The sequence below is a fragment of the Charadrius vociferus genome, unplaced genomic scaffold (genome assembly GCF_000708025.1).
Source record: "Charadrius vociferus isolate BGI_N301 unplaced genomic scaffold, ASM70802v2 scaffold2, whole genome shotgun sequence".
Lineage (NCBI taxonomy): Eukaryota > Metazoa > Chordata > Aves > Charadriiformes > Charadriidae > Charadrius > Charadrius vociferus.
Window position 1 is genome coordinate 4,723,851 of NW_009647595.1, and position 10,921 is coordinate 4,734,771.

At 42.1% G+C, this 10,921-nt stretch overlaps 1 protein-coding gene across 1 annotated transcript in view; it reads right to left on the minus strand.

Moving 5' to 3' along the window:
• MTSS1 (metastasis suppressor 1) overlaps positions 1-9,227 on the minus strand; it is a 112,652-nt gene extending 103,425 nt beyond the window's left edge. The window contains exons 1-4 of the mRNA XM_009881047.1: positions 9,195-9,227; positions 8,577-8,603; positions 5,368-5,429; positions 2,607-2,680 (exon numbers count right to left, since the gene is read on the minus strand). Of these exons, the coding sequence (XP_009879349.1) occupies positions 2,607-2,680; positions 5,368-5,429; positions 8,577-8,603; positions 9,195-9,227 (196 nt within the window). The remainder of the gene's footprint in view (positions 1-2,606; positions 2,681-5,367; positions 5,430-8,576; positions 8,604-9,194) is intronic.
• Between the last annotated feature and the right edge of the window lie 1,694 nt (positions 9,228-10,921).

The window sequence follows — 10,921 nt, forward strand, 5'->3', positions numbered from 1 at the left end:
AGGGAAAGATATCAGCTGGAACAAGGACCAAAGGTGATGAAAATAGGCTCTCATACTTGAACATTTGGTGTCTGCAAAGGTAGTCGTCTCCTCTTGCGTGTGTATGGACATGTACATCCATGTAAACACTTTTTCTTCTTTCAAAGCAAATGCTGATGCAAACAGATTAAAGAGTAGCCAGAGAGTGCTACTGCTGACTGATAAAACGCTTTCATCATCTAGATCAGTGGGTCTTAAAAATAACAGGCCACCTTCTGTAGAACTATAAGCAATTGTAAGTAAAATGCAGCACCCAGCTTCACAACACTTCAGTCATCCCACAAGGCACTAACACTGCCCCTCCAAAACAAGCACTTGCGTTAATATTTTCATATGCAGTTCCCAGAAGAAGCATTTGGCTCGTGCAATGATAAACCATCCTTATGATTTAAAACACACCAACCCTCCCTGCCTTTGTCATGGAAAGAGCTACACAAGTCTTATATATACCCAGAAGCTGAACATGAACGCTGACTTTGATTAATCTGTTAACTGAGAACCCTTTAAACAGTGTGTAGCATAGCCAGGCGTTTGATTAGACAATCAAATACATGATTTTATAAACTGGGTAAGTAACAGGCAAAATTTAACAAAGAATTTTTCCAAGTTAGATAACTCCTCAAAGGGAAAACTGGGAGCCCATTAAAATCCCCACAACAGAGAAGAAAAACACTAAGTTTGCTTGGGTTTGTTTTCTGAACATGGTTGTTTATCCTAACTGCAGAACACATTTTTATGAAACTATGTCCTAGTAAGTCACAGGGAATTCTGTCATTGTCTTCAATGGGGCCAGGTTTTTATCCCTGTGCACAGCAAGCTAGAAGGGTTTGCGTTTGTTCAAGGACCAATGTGCAACCTCAGAGATGCTTCAAGGCAATAGACTACTTGTATGTAAATACTGGAACGGGTATAAGTGGAGGTTGGGTTGGGAGGCAGATCAGAACCACCAACTAACTTGGAATTTTGATTCTTTGCCCAGAACATCACTTTCTAAAAATAAAAACAAAATTCCCTTCTATCCTTTCAGTCAGGGAAGGAAGAAAGACAGAACAGAGGAGCTATACAAATTTGGCAGGCCTGGATTTACAGAGCTCCTTTTGTAAAGGATGTGTTCGAAGAGATAAGAGACAAGACACGACACTTGTTGGACATGATCCAACTAACACAGCAGAAAGTGCAAAATACCCTTCAAAAGCCAACATAGCCATTTTTGTCGGAGAGTAGGAGAGTTTCAGTCATTCTGGTATATGAATACAATTTCTATAAGCCTGCCAGCACAGCCAGAAGACAAAGTCTCAAGGATTTTGGTAGGGTTTACTTTGTTTTCCCTTTGGGGAAGGGAGAAGAAACAGAAAAGAGCATGGTCAAAGGAAAGACATGCTAGAAATCCAAGTTAAGTTCTGCCTTGGGTCTCATCCTTAGTTTATTCCACTTTCTAGACTGTTTATTATTTTACATGAGTAGATTACCCATAATTTACCAAAGGTATGCATATAATGAGGAACTTCTTATCAGAATGTAAATATTAGCTTTAAAAAGGAAAAAAAAAAATATTGTTCCCTCTTGTCATTTTATGGTTTGATACTTGCTCCAGCAGCTGCTACTACTCCTGTTAGCCAGAAATGGAAGGAAACGGAAGTCTGGCTGAGCTTGCATGCTGCTAATGGAGACGCACACTTTTCATGTTAGCAGTATTACTTTCTTAGCCTCCGAGTCAAATGCCAAGGACATATTAGGACTTCAAAAAAAAACCAAAAAACGTTACAAAACCTCTAAGGTTAGAGGTGACCAAAAGCTACTCACTCAGCAACGATATACGCACTTTGGATTTGCTCTTCAGCAACGGAGCCCAGAGACACAGTGACCATGGGGAATGCCCTACTGCTACAGGGACATCTGCACACGATGCCTCGGTCACTGGGCATCCAACAACAGAGAAGCAGCAAGCAGCCTTTTGTTTCCTTCCAACTCAGCAGCCTGGAAAGATTGCCAGCTGCACTATTTTGGCATCCATCCTCACCCAACAAGCTTAGACTGTTACCCAGAGAAGCCCACAGCCCAGGAAAATTTTGACCAGTAATATCAGACTTAAAGAAGAGGAAGGACAAGCAAAGACGTTCCTCAAGGTTACAAGTACAGGCTACTACCATCATTATATACAGACCGCAAAGGCCATAGCATCAGCTGGTATCAGCTCTATCTTCAGCAACCCTACGCTTATTTATACCAGCTAAATATCAAGCCTTTTACATTTACTCAAGGTACAGAAGCATCAGTGAATACAGATTTCAGTAAATCTTGCTTTCTAAAATATTATTCATCAACATATAATTCAAATGGTAATTAAGAAGTGATTGATGACGCATTTAAATTACAGGTTTCCAGCATTTTTTCCAGTAAAGAAGATTACTTCCTTTTTCACGTGTCGCTTTTTCAAAGTGCAAGTCCATCTAACAGATGTCTCACAGATCTGCTTGTCAATGTAACAAGTTAGACTTTTTTTATTACGACAAATGGTATAAAACACACAGCATTCTGTTAAACTCAATATTGACACATCTGCTTACCACGTGTATTAGTAGCCATGTCAGCCACTTTCTGAAAGGCATCCAAAAAGGCAGCAGCTGCTACTACTGTAGTCCTGAAATGCATACAGATAACAAAACATTAGCAGTGTCTCATTGCTGCCTATTTAATTATTGCCAAAAACATTTAGGCTTATAAAGAATACCACTGTGAACTTGCAGAGGCCACAAAAAATATCCTCTTTTATATGTGAACTTAGCCTTTTCCCTCCTTCATTTCTTAATCCCTTCCTTGCTTTGTGTTAGCACTATGGACTCGGAGGCAGCCACACTAATTCTATGCTGTGAATCGCACAGGACAGGTGCTATTTCAAAAGAGCACAACCATCCCCCTTCTAGCTGATTTCCTCTGATGAACTAATATTAAGCAGTCAAACATGAAAAACAAATCTAACATACATTATACTGCACCCATTAGTGAACAAATTACAGCCACTGCTATTTTCAGGGAACATGTATATTTTAAGAATAAGCATGCAGGACCTTCCTTTTATCTAGGACCCTGGTCAAACACTTTCCTGAGTTTCTCATCTGAGAAGCACGAGCATCTCTTGAAATAGAAAATAGCAACTTCTTGGAAATCAGACTGGTCTAGAGTTCTTGGGCAAATGAGAAAGGCAGAAAAGAAGAAAAAAATCTCCCAAAAAAACCCACCCCAACCCCAAAAATAAACAAACAAATGAAAAGCCTTTGTGAGCCAATGCTTCTCCAAGCAGGTCCCTTCCCAAGAGGTACACCAGCCATCTCCGAGACTCCACAATCCAAAGCGTCAACCCCACTAGCCCCATCTCCCTCCAGGTTTGTGAAGAAGATGCAGACGACACACCTCTTTAAGTAGACAGCAAACGTGAGTTACAGTTTTCTGAACACGTTTGCTCTACATAAGCAGGCCCTAGAGCCCTAAACACCTCAGGTCAGTACCAGATTTCTGATGGGTTTATAGGCTGGTTGACCCAATTCAAGCAAAAGTAGGCTAGGGCTCTACAGGTGAAGCGCAACCGTGCCCTCTCCACAGTTACCTCGTGGTTCTGTTTCTGCACTAGTTCCACCAATAACTCTGACTTCCTCTCCCTACTCTAACAGTCAGCCTCTTCGAGCAAAATCCTGAAGGAAGCCCATCAACTTCACTTTGTTTCAAGCGCTCCTTGCTACCCTCCAAAAACCCGAGAGACCTGCAGGAAAGCTGATCCTCGGCCAGAAAGAGCAGAGGACTATTTAATTAGGTCAGATTTTATGCAAGTCTCACTCCAAATATGCTCAAGATACTGAGGCCATAACTGGCAGCAGAATAAATGGCCTACTGACAGCACAAAAGATTTGAACGCAAAAAAAAACCCAAAAAACCAAAACAAAACAGGCTTGAGAGGACCAACCAAATGCATAAGGACTCTCCACATGCCCAGGAGATTAAAGGGAGATCAAAAAAAGACCCTGACAACTAGCTAGCAATATGCAGCCCTGGAACTAGATAACCTTTTCTGGGATTTTCCTTAACAGTGTTTGTGTTCTTCATCTTCCAAACTTGTGGGTCATGCTGTTATTCGTGTACCATGTTGTTAATTATTAATTATATTGCTAATAACAAAGTTCCATTTCTCCAGTAACAAGAGCCAGGAAGACCTGGCTCTAGCTCAGATGACATCTGTTCTCCTTTATCAAAGCACACAGAAATGAGCCAGAGGCAAATAGCTTACATTTGCTAGAAATGGACAGCAAATCCTCGAACACAGGCTTTCAAGCTGCCTGCTTGCACGTTCCTGTAGCTAGAAAAGCACTACATTGATTGAATGCAACGCTACAGGACTGGGAAATAAACAAAACTATCCCTCATGCTTTCCCAGAAGCCCTGTGTATAAAGAGTAAAAAAGGCTAGGAAAGCTCTCCATTTCTCTTCTTTCACTACTTCCTCTGCTTCTTCCACACTCACGCAACGTGACGTGAATTGCTTGAAAAGGAAAAACCAAATGCAAGTGTGGTATTTCAGGCACGGTGTGGCAGAACAGCATATGCCAGTTGTTTAGGGCAAATGAGCCTAAACTGTAGCCTCTTCAGGAACGGTTCACAATGCAACACAGAACTGCAAAACAGACTGCCAATAACTATACCCGTTACCACTGCTGCTGTGAAAAAAAGGCTGATGCTCTGGAAAGCACAGCAGAGATTGTGGTTTGGGGAGAGTTGTGAAGAAGTGGAGCTTGGATTCACATTAGCGGAAACAAATTTTACACGTGAATGAATTCTAGAGATAGCAGAATCAGTCTGAGTGTGACACATATGGCATTTATTAAGTAATCCAGAATGCCATTTGCAAAGTATACCCCAATAATATAAGTTTTAACCATCACCGATAAATGATCCAGCACAGGAATTCCCTTAGTTTTTAAGGCAGAAGAAAGTACTGTTGAGACTACCAAAGATTCTTCAATATTTTGAGCCCTCTTCTAATATAAACCTGCTGTATTCTACACTAATAAAGAGGACAACATAGGGATAACTCCAAACGTGTGTTCTCTAAACAACAATAAACTATCTTTCCAATTTTCCATTAGAAGCCATGAAATTTAGCTCATTTTATGTTTATTATGTACAGCTGGTGGTAGATTATGTATTTTCCTAAATACATTAAAACAGCAGTAGTAGTATGTGAAAATTAAATACATGGGTGTTGACTATAAAATATACACAGTTTCATTGCACATACAAGGAATTGTAGGGCATCTTGAGCACGTAACACAAAACTTACCGAAGCTGAGACTGCAGTTTCCCAGCTTTATTTATAAAGTCTTCCCACACTGGGTAACTTCCCTGCAAGGAAAAAAAAAACAACACAATAATGAATACTTAATTTGTGCATTCTGGTTTTGATATTCCAGATCAAATGAAACTAGAAGTAAAACAGTAACTAAAACTTCACTATATCCTAATCCATTAACACTAAAATATATTTTCCTAGCAAGTTCTCTCTCACATCCTTAGACACCAGTCCCAAGCAGATGGGACGTCAACTGGTTCTGAATCCAGGTAAAACAGTAGGTCCTCTGAAGAGGCTTTACAGATTTTCCAAATAGAAACACTGGAAGAGAAGAGGGATTTTAACTGAAGCAGAGGAAAGAATCCCCTTACTTCAGATGGATACAGCAAAACCAAACCTATCAGAAGTGGGGTGTTAGGATACTGCAACAACATGTACAGAGAGGCTCCCAAAAATAAAGGCAGTTGTTGGTCTCTACAAATGGATTCTCTGTGTCACTACCAGGTTCCCATCCTCTTTTTTAAAAAAATAAATAAAATAGAATTATTTTTAAAGCCTTTACAATAAAGGTCTGAGTTGACCAAGAGACCACCTCAAACACTGTCTCAAGGTAACTCAGCAATCAGGCACAGAAAAGGCACAGTGGCCATAAGACAACAAACTTTCCCAACAGCTACCATATGGCTGCAAGACCTGCTTCCAAAACAGTCCCGAATGACGTTGGAGCCAATTTCTGAATTGAAGCTGATGAAGCAGCATGGCATTGAGTGTATTCAAAGTTTTTAAGAAGGTTTAATTCTTCTTGACTTCAAGTTTCCTGTAAACTTTTTCCCCATTTTTTTAAAATTGTGTAAAAAGCACGGGCATTCATTTAGAATACGGAAATCAAGTGTTCTTGCAAGTTCTGATCTTTGTTTTCCAAAGTTAAAAAAAAAAAAAGGTGCTGATTTCTATGGTAAAAAAGAAAAGTCATCCTCTTTAGACCAAAAAAAAAAGTTAACTTGCTCTCTGCAGAGCAAGTGCAAATTTTCTGTTAACAGCAAAAACCGTTGTAGAAAGAAACCTCAAAATTTCCCTTTGATGGGAGTCTAGAGAGTAAAATAAAATATCCCTGCTTCCTTTAATAAAGGTATAAGACTTGCTGTTACCAGAGCAACAACACAATAAAACCCAGATAAAGCAGATCCTCAAGGCTAACATTACCCCAGCTCTGACTGGAAGAGGTTGCAAGCAAGTGCAGTTGCTTGTAGCGAACTCGATCCATCCTGATAAACTGGTCTGCTTTTTGTAAATAAAACAAAATCCATCGCCCACACTGCCATGAGAGGCCGCTTCTTGTTTGGGGCAAAGACAGCCCCTTCCACAAAAGCTGACAGACAAATTCCAGCTCCTCTGTATACCCCAGCAAGGCAGCTCCCCCACATTCACGCACCATGAAGGGATCCACAGGAATTAGACCGGCAGTTAAAACCAAAGGCATATCCCAAGCCTCCCTTTCAACTCTGGCCCTGGTCACAATTTAATGTTCTCTACTTATCATATTTTGAAAAAATACGATGTTTTTGCAGAGATGTCATGTGCACATCTCCCACATAGTCACTGCACAGCAGGGCTTGGGCAGTGCCGTGATACACCCAGATGCAGAGGCTGCTGCCGTAAGTGTACTAACTGGTACTCTACGTATTTTTCAGGAAGGGTTGCAGGTTTTCTGCCAGAAGAAAAAAAAAGGGGGGAAAATACCCCACCAAAAAAAGCCCATGTAAAACAGGTGTTCATAAAACCTCATTATAACTACACACAAGGGAGCCAGTGGGAAATGCAGAAGGGGAAAGAGAAAATAGCAGTTATCTGGGTGGTGAGACCTAGAATAATAAAGTGCTTCGTGCTAAGTAAAAACTGTCAGACATTTAAAAAAATGAAAGAAACCCACCAATTATTTGGGGGGGGGAATGCTATTTCCTTAAACCTATTAGTCTTCCTGAAATCCCCTGCTCTGAATCCCATCTCTCTGTGTTTGCCTGCATGCCGTATATGCATTATGCATGTGTATGCCAGGAGCCCTGAGAGCCCTGACAATTAACAGCAGGGCCTAGGGCTTTACTGGATTCTCGAGCAAAACGCAAGCCGGCAAGCGGAGGATACCAAAGCAGCCCGATTATGTTTCCATCTCGGTGGTGTATTATCCAGCTAAACGTGCCTGATGGCATGCGGGAGATTGACACCAGCCTTGCGTTTAGCTGCTTCACAGGGAAGCTTAAGACACTCCTATCAAAACACAGCTCAGGAAGAAAACACTTTTTTTTTTTTTTTGTGGCCAGGCTGGCCACAAAGCAAGCAAAATTGGAATAGTCACCATGCATTTCCATGATTATTTGTTCTTTGTCTTTAAAAGTGTTGTTCTCTTCAAGCCAAGGCTACTTAAATAAGCTGTAACAGCTCACTTAATGGTTTGTTTTGTTGAAATCAATGCAATCTCTTCACCTGAGCACTCTTACACTGGCCAAGAGCACCTCATCTCATTTTGAACAGTAGAAAATCGCAGCATTTATTAAAAAATGTCACTAAATTAATAACTTGGGTGGCAGGTTTTGTTGGTTTTTTTTTGTTTAGGTTTTTTTCCAATTGTTAAAGAAACAGCAGTTTTTCCACCAGAGTCGAATTCCTGCGTTATCTGCTCAGCTTGCAGTATCATGATCTGTTTTTTGCAACTCAACTCTCTCTAACAAACTCAGCTGAAAATTAAGAGGAGTTTGTTTTATCTGTGTTCCAGCAGAATTTGCTCTCACTTCTCCCTGCTGAAGCCACATCCAGCAGTTCATCTCTCTTGGTAACACACAACTCAAGCCTCGCACACAAATTCTGTCATCCCTTTTGAGCTTTTCCACAATACACTTCCACCACCACATCCCTGCTGAAACCAAACGCCCCTTGACTCCTACGTACAGCACAACGCCTACCACTTCACAGGACCTAATAACAGGGGGTTTATCCCATCTCCAGCACCTAGGAAGCAAGGAAACCATTTACTGATGCTTGTGGGGACAAACCAAGGGGGTGACACAGGAATCAGACCAGTGCTGTCACCACTGCAAAGCTCCAGTACCCTGGGGAGCAGGTCCTTCTCCAAGACCTCTTTGTGTGCCACTTTGAGCACAGCAGCCCTGCTGTCACAACAGCCCCACTGTCACTCCGTCTCTCACCTCCACCTTTGCAATAATAGTTCTTCGCTTTTGTCAAAGCAGCCATCAAAAGAAACGGTAACGGTGGTGGGAACCGCACGCTAAGAGAGCCATAAAGCTTCTTCCTTTATTCGACATGTATTACTTTCCCAATTTAAACACAAAGAACCAGCAGGTGGAATTCGACGCCTTTGTCTAAGTGCTTTTGCGACGTAAAGCCACTTTCCAAGAGTAATAACACAGTATTTTTAAATGCTGTCTCTCCCAGAGCCTCCTCTGCACCTTCTGCAATTTCCAATTTCAACCAGCTGATAAAGGAAATCAATTTTCTCCCCTTTAAATGTCAGGGTTACTCAGGTCCCGGCATTATCTGTGAAAGCAGCAGGCCTCCTCCACCTCCGTCCCTGCTCGGAGAAGCGCCACTACAGGAATCTGGGTCACAAATCTTCTTTTTAGCTCCTCACAGGTTAAAATAGAAAACAGTTGCGGTGCGGGTTTGTTTAAATAGTTTTCTTGAAAATCATTAATGGTTTAATCCAGGGACTGTTTCCCCAAAAACAACTTTGTGCCCAATTATTTCTTCACCATCAGATGAAGAAATTTGACATGTCCTCTGTGAAACGGGTGTCTCGCCATTACCACACGGCACTCGATGGCACCCAGTCCCCTCATGCTGCTCAGCATGGCCCAGCCCTCAGCTGCTCACCTGATGAGGGATGTCACCGGTAAGCCATAACATGCCATTATCCTACCCTATTGCTTAATTAGTCGGTTTATAGGTGATTAGTCACCTGATCCCAGGGCCCTGCTCCAGCTAATCTACGCTGAACACAGGCAGGGAAACACCTTTCCGCCTCAGGGCTGAAAAACAAAATGGTGCCTCATGCCTGTCACCCATGTAGCCACTCCGCAATTAAGGACACGAAACAACCTTCCCTCAAGGACAGGCGCCAGGACAAGTGTTTGAAAGGCACCGGGCTGAGCTGGCAAAGCACCTGTAAATACGGGACACCAACACCCAGACCCGCCAGCATCCAGACAGACAGCATCCTCCATAGCTATGGTTCCTGGGGACAGGTCCTCCATGTGCGGCGGGAAGGAGAGGGGACACCATCTTCATTCCATGACATCCCATCCGACACCCAGCCCCACAGACGTGGGCAGATGTTCTAATTTCTGTCTTTCTCACCATTCAAATCTATTTTAATTGGCATTAAATTTCATCTTCCCCTGTCAAGACTGGTTTGCGCATGCCAGCCACCGGTAAGCGATCTCCTTGTCTTTGTCCCTTTGTCCTAACCCATGAGCTTTTTCATCTAATTTTCTCCCCTGTCCCACTGAGGAGGAGCAAGAGAGCAGCTGGGTGGGCGCCTGGCAGCTGGACAAGGTCAACCCACCACACCAGGGAAGAGCAGGCAAAGATCACCAACAGGCAGCTCTGGAAAGAGCATTTAAAATCCTGGATGGATGAAGAACCCTTTTTTTTTTTTTTTGGTGAACCATCACAGACAGACACCCTACAAAAAACACACCTCTATAAGAGATTTATTGAAGTTTGGGTTTCCCTTCCTTTCAGGCCAACAATTCTGTAGCAGGAGTGAGAAGAGACCCAGACAAGAAAGTCAGCGATTTCTCAATAAAGGAAGGGTAGACTTGCAGCAAAGGATCATATTTACCGAAATTGTTATTGATTACATCTAACAGCAAAAATAGGAATCCAGATTGTTGTATTTATTTAAGATTACAACTTGAGTATCAGCAGTCTTGACAGTTTAAAACTGTTCTGTCACTCCTTCTGCAAAGAATTTATGATTCTTCTTCTTCCATTAAAAGACACTTACTTCCTTTAATAATTAATTTCCATGCACCCCAACTCCCACAGACAAGACATGTCACATCTTCTAAAAACCCTTGACAGTGTCTTTTTAAGTGCTTTCATTTATCAGAAAGGCTTTTCAGCCCTATTATCAGCTCTTGCTGGGTCGCTGAGTACAAAGGCAGCAGAAATAGTTTGGTATCTTGTTCACAGCAACAACCCATCTAAACTTTTGGGGAAGGTGGAAAGAGACAGAAAGCGGCTCTACAGTAAAGCAAATTCAGAACCTAATTTTGGCTGTTCCAGCCAAAGAGGTAGGAGAAAAGGGACCAGGCAGGCAGTGCCTTGGTTTTATCTCACCGGTTATCAAAGCAAGAACTGCATGCCCTCCAGAAGAGTACTGAACAATGACTATCTGCAGACTTCAATAAAATGGAAAAATAACCTCTACACAAGCTGCAGGAGTTAGGACTTCTCCTACTCAGTGAGTCGTTCAGCTATGACCAGCTAAAAAGCCGTTCCCAAACACACATCACTGTTACAGAGCTTC